We start from the raw sequence: 13,611 nt of genomic DNA on the forward strand, positions 1-13,611 counted from the left end.
GTGCCAGAGCAGCTGCTGGGGTAGAAAATCAGAAAATGGGATCTGATCCAGACTGACTGTGACGCTGTCGGTGACTGAAAACTCCTCACGAGTCAACTTACTCTGACGGATTCTCTGTAAAACATTAATGTGGTATGAAAATTACTTTTGTTTTTCATTTATGTTTTTTTTCTTCTGGAACGTATATATACGCACGAAAACAACATATGACAACACGTTCCTTCCGTCCTTGAGCTCAAAGCTCCACAAATGATCCGTGGCGTGATAAAGTCTGACACTTTACTTTGCTTTTGACAATGTTGTATTTCATAATCAAAAGGGAACGTGCACATTTATGAAAACCGTCCTTGTATAAGCAAACGCTACAAATACATTCATACTAAAAATGTTTTGCAACAGATATTTTATATTGTAATCACATTTCTTTTTTTCTTTTAAACAAAATGTATATTTCAATTTGCCCTCTAGTGGCCAATAAAGTCTGTTAATGCAGTATTAAGTTAAACTTGAGGCTTTATTTTTTAGTTTTGTTTTGACGGGAATAACATGTTAGTTTTACTCTGTAGCCACTTGTTATTGTTATTTCCATTTCTCCTTATGATTTATGTAACAATTTACAAGCACTTTCTTCTGCTTTTGTTTAAAGAATAAAGGTTTAAATTCATAACTCAAAATGTCACCTGTCATATTTGTGTGGTCGTCATTCTCAAGTGAGCGTGGAAATTAAACACAAACACACACATTTAGAAATTTTAAAATGTATTTACATTTTTGATCCCCTTTTATAGAAATTAAAAAACAAAACACTGACTAATTTACATTTGTAGTTACAAAGCACCGTTTCTCACTATGGAGGATTCTCTCTGCAAAGATTACTGCGAGTACAATCATACGGACAGCAGATATTTATCATTGATAATGTGTTAAACTAAAAATTTTAATATAAAAATTTTAATAATAATCAAACAAGCTTTCTTTTGAATTGAGTACACATTTCATGTTCTTGTTGTAATTTGACATCACATCAAATCAAACAGGGACATGGTTTATGAGAATCATTCACACATTCAGTAGTGACTCTCTTCAGATGAGGCACTTTTTGCAGAATTAACCAAGAATGAACTTTCCAGAGTGTCTTCACTACTTCACCTTCATGTACAGGACAAATGGACGGCTTTCTGATAATCAATTTGACATACATACAATATAAATAACTCTTAATCTTCCCCCGTATATCAGAGTTCCTGGTGTTTTAAAGGGCGGTCGGTGTGAAAGGAGGTAGTCATTAGTTTCCGGTACTGGTTCAGAACTGTTGATAAAAGCAGCCAAAAGTTCATAATGTTCTTCATATCATAAAACCTCTGTTCCCATCCCAGGATTTGAGATCCATGATTGGGGTTCAAACTTAAAAGACAAGCATTTAAAATCAGTGTTGTTTGATGCATTAGACATGAGAGAATTAGCCATGAGGTGAGGGAGGATGTTTCCTGTCTGCTGTGTAGCATGTCTAAGCATTGCACTCATGTTGTTATCTAAGGATTCAAAATACAATTCCTCTTTTAATTTTTTTAAATTTTACAATTACAATTGCAAGTTTTTTTCAACGTAACTCCTGCTCACAAAGACACTGACATCACCTAAAAATGTACGGGCCATAGCTCGGTGTGAATCCTCTCATCCTCTCAGCGCTCGCTGGTAAATGTGGACTGAATGAAAAAACACTTTTTAAAATCAAATTGATGGACAGTTGTTTTTTCGTGTCCGAAGGAGGGGAGGAGAGGGATGGATCCTCTAGATACGTAGAAGTGGCGGCCGCACTTTTTCTGTGGAAAGCTGATACTGCTGCTGTGTGATAATGTCCAGGCAGTCTCTGAGAACCTAGAGAAAACCACACAAGAAAAAAGAAAAGGTCAAAATCAAATCGGTAACTGTGGTTAATAAGCTCTCACATGTGCCCAGACAGAGCAAACCAAAAAAAACCAACAACAGCGTGGTGTCTTTACCTTCCTGGTGTCCTGAGGCTTGATGACTCCGTCGTCCCAGAGCCTGCCGGAGGAGAAGAAAGCGGAGCTCTCCTCTTCTAATCGCCTGTTCAAGTCGTCCTCCTCCTGCATCTTCTTCTTCTTCTTCTGCTCTTCCTCCTGCTCGCTGTCGGGGGGCAGCAGAGAGCCCGAGTGACCCGGAGCCACCATCGACACTCTGGCGTTGGGCCACAGGAACAGGAAATTGGGCTCAAAGGCCCGTCCACACTGGAAAAGGACACAAGAAATGTGGAGAGTTTAACCATGTTTCCTTAATCCTACTATGAGTAGACTGTATGATTATACAGTGGATTGCATAAGTAAACATGAAAGCACACTAGTAAGTATGAAGTCAGGATTATTAATTTAAAAAAAAAAACAACCTCTGGAATAGTTTACCTGAGGAATTTAGAATTGAAATGTCATTGTGTCTCTTTTAAAATCATCATATTTGCTATATCACTTATCATCTTCTAGCTTTTTGTCTGATTTTAAATGATATTGTATTATTTTGCTTGTTGTTTTTGATATTTTGTTTACTTATTTGTTTTTGTCCTCGATTGGAGCAGCAGTTTTGAAAGGTGTTACATAAATAAAGTTAATATTATTATTGTTATTCTTATGAACTGCTGTTTACTGACACTCTCACCATGGCATAGCTGTCGGCACCATGGCAACCACCAATCACCACAGTGATTTTGGGGACAGAGGCGCACGCCACCGCTGACATCATCGAACCCTGAGCCTTCAGACGGTTACTGTTCATCTCTGCCTAGAAGAAAAACCCAGAGAGAGGATATATGATACAGATATAGATAAGACTTTGTTTTTTATGCCTTTTATTTGCAGTCGTTTTATTACCTTCTTGTCTTTGTACCTGATATCACGCTAGACTGTGCATACATTTACCCATGAAGCCCTTTTCATAATGTTACAATTATGTTGATCAATTTATTCAAATAATACACCATTTCCTTCTATTCAGGAGGCGTTACTCTGCATATTCTGTCTTTGATGCCCCATAAAATCTGTAAAAAAAAATATCCTTGCCCCATCCCCGCCCCACAGGGGTCCCACAAGGCTTTATGCTGGGGCCCCTTCTCTTTGCAAAGTACAACTTTCCCCATGCGTCTAATTATCCACTCACATGGCTCCACTCAGCTGCTCATCGAACTCCACTGGCTACCCATCCACTGCCAGAATCAAATTCAAGTCACTAACACTTGCCTTCAGGTCTAAACCTATCGACTTGAGCTCAATCAAACGGGCTTACGCTCCCTCGCGGCGTACCTGTGTCACGGAGAGCGTCGGCGCTGCTGTGGGCGCCGTGTTCTGGAGGAAGAGGAGTGGGACGTCTCTCTGGTCGCACAACTGGACAAAATGGCTTCCTTTCAGGGCGGCCTGGTTCGACAGCTCCCCGTTGTTGGCTACTATTCCCACCAGGTTGCTAATGCAGGACAAACACAAAGAAAAAGAGCCTCTGAATGAAAAAATTAAAATGTAAATAATCCTTGTTGGAAGATTCACAGAGCTCGGTTTAAAGATAGATAACAAAGGAAGACACAATATTACCACGAAGACACGGAAAATCAGCCCTCCCTCCCCCCAGAAAATGATATGTGTGTGTGTTTATCTTTTACCCGTGTATCTTTGCGAAACCAGTGATGAGTGTGGTTCCAAAACGAGCCTTAAACTCCTGGAAGCGGCTCCCGTCTGTCAGCCGACTGATGACCTGAGACGGACGGACAGAACCGACCAAGTGCGTGTTATTATTATGGAATCATAATTCGAGCAAAGGGTTTTTTGTGTATTCGTGCATTTGATACCATTTTCACATCCAGACTATGGTTGTAACTCCGCGGCGCGAGACCCAGCAGCTGCTCTGAACTGTGCAGTGGCTCCTCCTCTGCTCTTCTCCTCTTCGTCATCTCCTCATCCTCCTCTTCCTCAGGCAGCTGGAAATTGAGGGTGGAAATAATGTTTCTGGTGTAATCGTACGCCTCCTTTTCTTCCCAGGCAAAATGATCCACACAGCCGCTCACTCTGAAACCCAGAAGATCAATTGACCCAGATGATGTAACCATATTCACATGAGTCCCACGGAGGTTTGGTTTGGTTTGATTTAAGCACCTACTCGGCGTGAAGCCTGGCTCCTCCCAGGTCCTCCGGTGACACTTCCTCTCCCGTGGCGGCCTTGACGAGCGGCGGTCCTCCCAGGAATATCGTCCCTATCCGGTGCACCATCACCGCCTCTTCTGCCATCGTGGGGATGTACGCTCCGCCCGCTGTGCATGACCCACACACCACTGACACCTTCGGGGTCATTACTTTGTTTTTATGCGATCATTGTAATTTGACAGAGAGAGATTTTAAACTATAAGAGCTGTGACTTTATCAAACTCTAATGCAGACTTGTCCGACTGGACATAGTCAAAGGATCAGAAAAACGTGACTGAGAAGGAACCATAGAATTCCTTCACATTGTTGATTGTTTTTATTCTCTTTACATTTTATTATATATTTATCAAAGCTAGCATGCCTGGGCCTCTTTACCTGTGGGATCTTCATGGCAGACATGATGGCTTCGTTGTAGAAGGTCCTTCCTCCCTGGTTCTTGTCCGGAAAGATCTCGGACTGGATGTTTACACACAAGCAAGGAAGTTTTAACAGCAGTCAATATGATTCAACTACAGCGAAGCCTCTGGCTCCAAACACTTATTTAATCTGAGGTGTGTGTGTGTGTGTGTGTGTTTAACCTGCAGTGGGAGGAAAGCTCCTCCGGAGTCGACCAGGTAAACACAAGGCAGGCGGTTCTGAATCGCCACCTCTTGCGCCCTCAGCTGCTTCTTCACCGTGATCGGATACGCCGTGCCACCTTTCACCGTGGCGTCATTGGCGATGAACACACACCAGAGACCAAAGATCCTGCCGATACCTGGACGCACGTACGGACAAATGCAGTGGAAAAGGAACGTCAGAAGGAGTGTCAGATCATGCATAGTGTGAAGATGATGGAGAAGACACAGGACTGTAGATAGCGGGTTTCTGACCAGTCAGGCAGCCGGCTGAGGGGACGTCCCCGTAAGGCAGACCCAGACCCGCGAATGGAGACAGCTCCAGAAAGTCTTCATCGTCCAACAGGAGGCGCAGGCGATCCCTGACCAGTAACTTCCTGTTTCTCTTTGTGTGTCTGGCGATGCCGCTCTCCCCTCCGCCTTTCATCACCTTCTCACTCAGCTCTACGAACCTGACAGTGAGCGAAGGACGTTGACACATGCCAAAATGAACTTAGAGAATAAATGAAGCAACGGGGTAAAAATATCATCTTATGAAACCTACTTCTTATGGCAGGCGTCGCTGTTCCGGACGTTAGCTTCGTACACGTGTTGGTGGATGGGCTGCAGGGGCGACTCCAGCACTGGGAAGGCACTGGGCAGAGGTTTCCTCCTCTTGGCCGCAGAGCTCATACAACGGACCGAGCACCTGAGACGCTGCTCAGCCAACCTGTAACACAAGATTGATACAATATCATCATGATTAAAAATGAATAAACAAAAATAGTGTAATAAGATAAGAGATGTGACTGTTGCCCAGGAGTATCTGAAATGTGAGTATCGAAAACTAGCAAATGTCTGTTGAGATTCATGGATCTTGTCGACCAACTCTACGGTCAAATAGCTACGGAGTCAAACTTTGTCCAGTACTTTTCTACAGGACAAAGTTCTCAGACAGCTGCTTGTGTTTTGACAAAATTTACATATGAGAACTTTGACCTTTCTACTAGAGTCTGACCGATATGGATTTTTAGGGGCTGATGCTGATATTGATTTTAAGGAGTACAAGATTCCCGATATATATATACTGTATGTATATATATATATATATATATATATATATATATATGTATGTATGTATGTATGTATGATTGTAAGATATCTTTATCAAACCTTTATGAAAAAGAAATGGAATTAAGGCTTGATATTTTAGTTTAACCATAAACTAATAAAAATGACAAAAACAACCAAATAAATAGATCTTGAATTAAGAAAAAAACATATATTTTACCTCAAATGTAAACATTAATGCACATTTAAAGGCTCATATCAGTTGGTCGATGATATCGTTCGGGCTCTCCTTTCTACCACTACTGTTCGCAGAGAAACGTTTTTGAATTGGTGCTGAATCGATGCTCATCTCTCGAGACGAGGTACAAAGACGGGTCATTTTCGAAGAGTTTTTATTGGCATTTTCTTGCCACTGTTAATACTAATTGTGCCACAGATTTTTTTTCCCGATCCCCCTGCAGAAAGGCCATATACTCTACTGTATCAGTTGGTTTGCAGAAAGATGCGGTCACCTGTGATGTCGCTCCTCTGTCGTGTTTCTCAGCATCCATGATGATGACTGGGTGTAAGACGGAGGCGCCCAGGCAGGACACACTCGCCCTCGTCCACCACACACACTCCTTTGAGACACAGAGAGGGAGGCATGAACACACAGGCGGGTGTCCAGCTGTTCATCAGACACAGTCGCTCTGTGACACATGATAAACTCTTTCCACATACACACAGACCACAGATCAGCTGTCTTATCTATTTCATGACCGGTGAAGGTTAAAATGGCTCTGGTTCAATGTGAACAAGTTGTTTGTATCTGTGTGACTCGGTCGAGTGACAGTAGATTCAATGATTTTGTGCAAACCTTTTTAATTGCCTGTAGGTTTCAATGTGGTTGTCTGCATAATAGACTTACACAGAATGCTTTTTAAAGAAAATCTATTTTTTAAAAAGCCAAATATTCTACAGAGACACTTTCTTAGTGATGGACATTTTCTCTGCTCTGATTCACAAATGTGAATTCCTGAATCTCCAATTTCCTTCTTTGGAGATTTTTACCTTGATGAGCGTCAACAATGAGACAATGAGACAAGAACGACATGTCATCATTTTTATCTAGGAGACACAGCTTCATCTGAAGAGGAGCCCGACCGATATATCGGCCAACTGATATGAGCCTTAAAATGTGCGTTCATGTTTACATTTTAGGTTAAAATAAATGTTTTTTTCTTTCTTAATTCATAATTCTATTCATTTGGTTGTATTAGTCATTTTCTTTTTTCAGTTTATATTTATTTATGATAAAGTTTATGGTTAAACTAGAATATCACGCCTCAATTACATTTCTGTCATAAAGGTTAGATAAAGACATCTTAGAATCATTGACAGATTGAAAAAATAATAATGGTTTATTCTTTTTGTATAAATAATTTTTTGTCTCCCTGCAGTGGTACAATAATTTGGCTTTATTAACATTATTTATTGTTTGAATTTTATATACATATTCGAAAATAAAAATTTCAATCAATCAATCTTCTTCTTCTTCCTGCATATGCTCACTGCTAACCCTTCTATTAATTTGGTTGTATTAGTAATTTTCATTTTTCAATTTATATTTATTGATGATAAAGTTTATGGTTAAAGTAGAATATCAAGCCTCAATTACATTTCTGTCATAAAGGTTAGATAAAGACATCTTAGAATTATTGACAGATTGAAATATATATATATATATATATATATATATATATATATATATATATATATATATCGGCCAATGCACTGTGTCAGTATCGGGAATCTTGTACTCCCTAATATCGATATCGGCCCCAAAAAGTCATATCGGTCGGGCTGTAGTTATGATCACACACACACTGTTCTCGTGTTTAATGAGTCTATTCGAACCACACAATCATAAACACACTCGAAATGTGGAGCAAAGGTCGAGGGCCAGTTCTGACCGCTGCGCGCGTGGTCTCTCTCGGGGGACCGGAAGTCGATGTGACGCCTCTTACCTCGTCGCGCAGCGGAACATGTCTGTCGCTGTCGGTCGAAATAAAAAAGCCCGTCGCACGACTTGAGTCGGTGACAGCGGCCAGAAGAGAATAATCACAACAACAACATCTCCATTCAGTCAAGAAATACTACTTCCTGCTTGTCCTGGTGAAGGTTTGCCGGCTGGCTGTGGTCCGCGTTACCGCCACCTACAGGCCTGGAGGTGTAACGACAGGCCAGCAGGGGCCAGACCACTGCTCCTCCTCCTCCTCCTCTTCTTCTTCTTGTTCTTCTTCTTGTTCTCCTCCTTGTTCTTCTTCTCATTCTTCTTCTCGTTCTTCTTCTTGTTCTTCTTCTCGTTCTTCCTCATCGGTGGCTTTGCGGGAGTCAGAGAGTCGAGGTGGACCGAGGACAGACGTTTCGCCTGAAGGTAGCTGGCGGGTCCCGTGTAAGCCTCCCGCTGAGAAAAGGATGGCTGACATCCAGTGGAGGATAATACACGGAGCGTCAGCTACAAACAGACACCGAGCTCACCTGGACCCGAGCACTGGGCAGGGCCGAGACCACAGAACATCTGGTGGTGTCTTGTCCTCGACTGGCCGCTCTGTTTCGGGCTTGTGAAGGAGTGTGTGGAGGGTCTAGGAGTCTCTAGGTGGTCTTTCTGTTCAGCTCTCCTCATCGTGTCGTCGTCTGGGTTTAAAAAAAAGAGAGTCTGCTTTTCATTTAACCACTGGGTCCAAAACTATGTGTTTCTTATTGTGTGTTTAATTTTGAGACTGAAATGAATATTCAGGTATGATCAGGATATTTACCTGACACTTGGGACAGTAAATCACCACTGACTCTTTGCCACACAGCATGCATATTAAAAATGTGTCGGCCCTGGTAGTGTGGCTGCAGGGGCAACTCCAGCACTGGGAAGGCACTGGGCAGAGACCTCATCCTCTTGGCTCCAGGGCTCATACAACGGACGGAGCATTTCCAACGCTGCTCAGCCAACCTGTAACACAACATCCATATTTGAAACAGTGGCAGAGAGGGAGGAGGACTATGAACAAACCGTTATCCGTCATGGATAACCCGGCCCATCCTCTCCACCTCCCACTGGACAGACAGCGGAGCTCCTTCTCCAATAGACTGATTCAGCTTCGCTGTCACAAGGACCGTTACAGGAAACCTTTCCTGCCACATGTCATAATTCTCTACAACAACTCACCTCTGGCTGACAGATAGACTCCGGACTCTGTTCAAGCTGAACATTAAACATAAATCCCGGCACATTTGCACCTTCATGTTACCACGGTCCTCTGCACTGGTAACTGATTGTACTGCTGCACTATTTCCACTGTTAATATTTCATGTAAATTCTTATTCTCTCTATTTTTTGCAGTTCGTATATTTTACATTTATTTGTGTTTATATTGTATATATTTTTGAATGTGTGCTGTGTGAAACGTGCTGCTGTTACACCATAACTTCCCAGCTCGAGATAAATAAAGTATCTATCTATCTATCTATCTATCTATATATGAAAGGCATGATTACTTTTTCATGGGACTATCGATGTCATGATTCCTTGTTATTGTTTCCTGTTTAGTTTGAAGTCTCGTTCCTTGTGTTGTTTCACTTCCTGTCCTGTGTCTAGTTTCTGGTGTCTTGTTTTTCCTGTGTCTCCTGCCCCTGTGATTGTCTGCACCTGTTCCTAATGTGTCTCACCTGTGTTCTAGTAGCCCCGCCCTCCTGGTGTGTATTTGCTCTCCGTGCTCCCCTTGGCCTGGGCTGGATCGTCTGTCTTCCTAGGGTTGTTCCTAGTGTTTTCTCCCAGTCTGTTCCTGAACATCTGTCCCTGTGATGATTTTTTCCCCCGGCTACAGTGTTCCAGTTTATCCTCTTTTCTACATTTGCTGTAATGACACAGTTTGGCCACAAGAGAGAGCTGCTCCACCAAAACTTGAACTGGGCCTCTTTTCAGAGCTCATGTATTGTCTCACCAATACTTTAAGAATATTTAAAACACAAAAAACAAAACACTTAACTAGTTGTGTCCAGTTCTCTAATGTGTGCTGGCATAGAAAATGTTAACGCACGGACCCAGACGACTCTGGGGCCCTGCTAGTTATTTGTTTTTTTTTAAAGATAAAATAAGATATACATTTATTCGTCCCACGATGGGGAAATTTGGTCATTACAGCAGCACAGTGGACATTAATTCGTCCCACGATGGGGAAATTTGGTCATTACAGCAGCACAGTGGACAGAATATAGCAAAACATAGAAGAATATAGAAAGAAATTTAAAGAAATATAACAAAATATAAGAATATAAATACTATATAGATTTTACTGTTTCTTTGTTTCTTTGCAAGGTGTTTCGAATAATTATTACTCTTTAAAAAAAATATTAACATCAACATTAATTTTTATTGGTGGGTGGAGGGGGGACTCTGCGGCCCAGGGCCCGTGGTGTGGGCGGCACTGCTAGTTATTTGTTGTTTTTTAAGATAAAATAAGATAAGATACACATTTATTCGTCCCACAATGGGGAAATTTGGTCGTTACAGCAGCAGTGGACAGAATGTAGAACAACATTTTATAAAAGCAGTATGTATGTAAAAAGTATAACAAAATACAAGAATTGAAATACTATATACTTTTTATTGTTTCTTTGTGGTATGCCAGGTGTTTCAAATAATTATTACTCTTTAAATTTAACATTAACAGTATGTTATTGGGGGTGGCGGGGGGGGCGCTGCGGCCCAGGGCCCGCGGTGTGGGCGGCCCTGCTGGTTCGGGAGGAGGAGGGAGGGAGTGAGTGTTCGTCGGCAGACAGTCAGTCAGGAGGACCGGAGTCCCAGCGGCAGTTCAGGAGCCTCTGAGCGGGGGAGAGAAGATAAAAAAAACCGCGTCCACAATACGGGAGAGAAGTCAACCAGGGGGGAATCCGACATGAGTTGGGGAACGGAGCTCTGGGTACGTGTACGAACTCTTGTCCGTTTGTTTGCCTCGTTTTTTTCTCGCGGGACCAAAACACGCGCACCCGACTCTCGGTGCGTCGAGTCGGGGAAGAAAGGTGCCGCCAACGTTGATGCTGGCCGGCTCGGCTCGGCGCTGCTAGCCGCTGGAGCTAATAGGCTAAAGCTAATCCGTGGTGCACCTTTAACGGCCGTGACAGCGTCGGAACAATAGGCAGGAGGGAGGAGAGGAGGGGGGGCGGGGGGTTGGTCTGCTTTATCCCCGTGTCCGTCCCGGTTCCAACTTGAATCACATCTATCTGCGCTGCATCGGTGTTTTTGTCTCGACGGTCGAGTTGCGAAGTTGCATCTTGACGAGTGTGTGCGTGTGTTTGTGAGAGTGTGTGTGTGTGTGTCACACCCTGTTTGGTAGAGAACCTGGCAGGGGAGACACCTCCCCGCCCCCCCCGCCTCTCCCCGCCCCACCCCGGTAGGCAGCACGGTGGAGAAACCCGTGTGGTCCGGTGCTCGTCGGTAGAGAGAGGCCACCCGCCGATTGGCTCGGTTGCTTCCTTCCAGTTCCGGTTCGTTCCATCAGCTCACCGGCACGTTACGTGTCTCTTTTGTTGTTGCCACTTACTTGTCCGACCTTTTGTCTCGACCTCCGCGTGTTTACACGATGACACACGGAGCCGATATTTATAACACACACACTATTATTATCCATTTTTATATCTCAAGGAGTAGCTATAGATACAAGTCAGATTTCTAGATTTTATTATTAACGTGAGATGCTGCTGTTGCTGCTGCACGTGGAAAAAAAAATATCTGAGTGACTGAATATTTTTCTCACCACCCCCCATCACATGAATTGGTTATTAAGATTTGGTGTACAATTTTGCAATTTTCTTTTGCAGCATTGGAGAAATTTAGTGAACGTTTGTTTACATTTTGAGTCATAATTCACAGGGTGATGAGCTCCAAGTGTGTGTGTGTGTGTGTGTGTGTGTGTGTGTTTTGGGGTGTTGGCCATCACAGGCTGGTGTAACCAGAGAGGCAAGCAGCAGCAGCATCCTGTGTGTGTGTGTGTGTGTGTGTGTGTGTGTGTGTGTGTGTGTGTGTGTGTGTGTGTGTGTGTGTGTGTGTGTGTCACCTCTCGTGGATGATTTTCTTGTGGTTGATCTCATTCACATGAACGCCGTGATTTGCCAGGATTTATTTTTTATTTCTTAGGACTCATATCTCCACATTCATTCATGTTTTCCATTCAGTTTTTCTGTATTTCCTTGTATGAGATATCAGCATACAGTCACCAGTGGATACAGATTGTGTTCACATTTAGACAGGATGAGCGACTGGTTGGTGAACATGTGAGATTTACTCATTGTTGCTGTTGAGGGTCTTTAGTAAAGGTGTGAATGTGGATCCAGTCTGTTCCTTCATCAGAAGTAAACCCATCATAAAGATGTTACACAGATCAGAAATGTGTCCTTCAGAGTGACTACAAGCCAATAATCTGTTGTTTAAAACTGTCAAGAGAAAAAACGAAGCCCATCACACGTTCCAATCGGCTTTGTTTTGTAAGACTTACAGTCCAAGTCCTAAGAGATGTATTCGATTTTTTTAACTATACAATGCAGAGAAAACCAACAGCAAGTCTTCTTCCTATTTGAGATAAACGAACGACCATGTCAGTCCTCTGTGGTGTTAAGTGTTCGGAACGATATCAGTAAAATGATCTGGTCTTTACAGGTTTTAGGAAAAGGTGATGGCTTTTGTTTTTCCTTTGTGAAAAGATTCCAAGCCTACTGCTTCTTTTTTTTTTTTTTTACATTTTCTTTTAAGTTTTAGGAGCGTGTCAACAGTAACCAACGACTGGGTTGAAATTTAAAATTCACCCTCAGAAATCCAAACAAAAAGTTCAAGGACTGAACATCACTCAGAAACGTTGAGTTATCCCATCGCTCGCTGGTTAAACGGTGTTATCTTATCTCTTTAGCGTCTTTCCGTCAGCGCTGTGATGATCTGCTGAGTGTAGACGCCGTCTGATGGACCGTCATAATCCGCGCCCAATACTCCACTGATGAGATTAATGTGCTGCCCGTCTGATGTCAGATTACACCAATGATTGGCTGTGTGATGTCAGATTACGGATTATCTTTTTTTCCAGAAGATAAAATGTAAAACTGTTGACTGGCTGTTGTGTTTTTACACATGACTACACATTTCTGTAGAAAGTATTTGTCTGTCTCATGTCATGTTATACATCTGATAACATGAGCATGAACATTCTTCTTTTTTGTTAAATATATAATATGTTTGGTCTATAAAAATGCACATTTCTACCCACCAAACGTTATTTGTTTTATTTGAAGAAAATGAAAAATTAGAGGAAAGAGCGAATACGAAATTAACAAATATTTTTGTGTAACTGAAATATTTCGTATCCTGTTCCCGCCTCCCTGGTTGCAAAACCGGTGCACTAATCGATTGATAAACTGTATTTTCCCACCACATTTGGTATTTTTTATTTGACAAATTATCATCCACAGCTCATAATAGCATTAGTGTGTTCATTATTGGTTCGGTGCCTTTGCCTTTGCCCTGCGCTTTGGCTCCAACGCGGGTCCTTTGAGACATTACAAAGCAGGCGAGGAACATCCTATTACCGCGCTGGCTTCCTGCCCCTCGAGACACACACACACACACACAAAGTGGGAAGTGTTGGTCTGAATTAAAGCTCTGTCTGGATTTTCCTGTGTGTGTGTGTGTGTGTGTGTGTGTGTGTGTGTGCGTGTGCGTGTGTGTG

The 13,611-nt window shown here is 42.5% G+C and overlaps 3 protein-coding genes across 5 annotated transcripts in view; 2 read left to right on the forward strand and 1 right to left on the reverse strand.

The window, feature by feature from the left end:
- LOC118318305 (retinal Mueller cells isomerohydrolase-like) overlaps positions 1-674 on the forward strand; it is a 12,401-nt gene extending 11,727 nt beyond the window's left edge. Inside the window, exon 23 of the mRNA XM_047336895.1 lies at positions 1-674. This exon is cut by the window's left edge and continues 254 nt beyond it. The gene's annotated coding sequence lies outside the window, so the exon portion shown is untranslated.
- Positions 675-742: 68 nt separating this feature from the next.
- On the reverse strand, positions 743-8,030 carry si:ch211-198n5.11 (methylcrotonoyl-coenzyme A carboxylase 2). 2 transcript variants are annotated; one of them, XM_035647829.2, is made up of 13 exons: positions 7,873-8,030; positions 6,379-6,486; positions 5,361-5,525; positions 5,072-5,268; positions 4,778-4,956; positions 4,575-4,655; positions 4,156-4,334; positions 3,848-4,064; positions 3,662-3,753; positions 3,312-3,468; positions 2,671-2,793; positions 2,004-2,249; positions 743-1,878 (listed from the first exon to the last, which is right to left on the reverse strand). In XM_035647829.2, the coding sequence occupies exons 1-13, from the start codon at positions 7,890-7,892 to the stop codon at positions 1,792-1,794; spliced, it is 1,851 nt and encodes a 616-aa protein (XP_035503722.2). In that variant the 5' UTR covers positions 7,893-8,030; the 3' UTR covers positions 743-1,791. The 2 variants fall into 2 exon arrangements, with proteins under 2 accessions (XP_035503722.2, XP_035503723.2); XM_035647830.2 differs by lacking the exon at positions 6,379-6,486 and having other exon boundaries at positions 7,873-8,025.
- Positions 8,031-10,649: 2,619 nt separating this feature from the next.
- fnbp1l (formin binding protein 1-like) overlaps positions 10,650-13,611 on the forward strand; it is a 40,966-nt gene continuing 38,004 nt past the window's right edge. The window contains exon 1 of one of the 2 annotated variants that reach the window (XM_035646605.2): positions 10,650-10,821. In XM_035646605.2, coding sequence (XP_035502498.1) covers positions 10,798-10,821 — 24 coding nt within the window. In that variant the 5' untranslated portion in view covers positions 10,650-10,797. The remainder of the gene's footprint in view (positions 10,822-13,611) is intronic. The other variant, XM_035646604.2, reaches the window with a different exon arrangement.

The sequence above is a fragment of the Scophthalmus maximus genome, chromosome 13, assembly GCF_022379125.1.
Source record: "Scophthalmus maximus strain ysfricsl-2021 chromosome 13, ASM2237912v1, whole genome shotgun sequence".
In the NCBI taxonomy this organism is placed as follows: Eukaryota; Metazoa; Chordata; class Actinopteri; order Pleuronectiformes; family Scophthalmidae; genus Scophthalmus; species Scophthalmus maximus.

Bases quoted from the DNA above. Each gene is read 5' to 3' on its own strand.
- si:ch211-198n5.11 (XM_035647829.2), bottom strand. From the start codon at position 7,892: ATGTTCCGCTGCGCGACGAG. The intron at 4,065-4,155 runs GTAGGTGCTTAA...TCTGGGTTTCAG, and splicing joins GGAGCCAGGCTTCACGCCGA to AGTGAGCGGCTGTGTGGATC. The intron at 1,879-2,003 runs GTAAAGACACCA...GGTTTTCTCTAG, and splicing joins AGCCTCAGGACACCAGGAAG to GTTCTCAGAGACTGCCTGGA.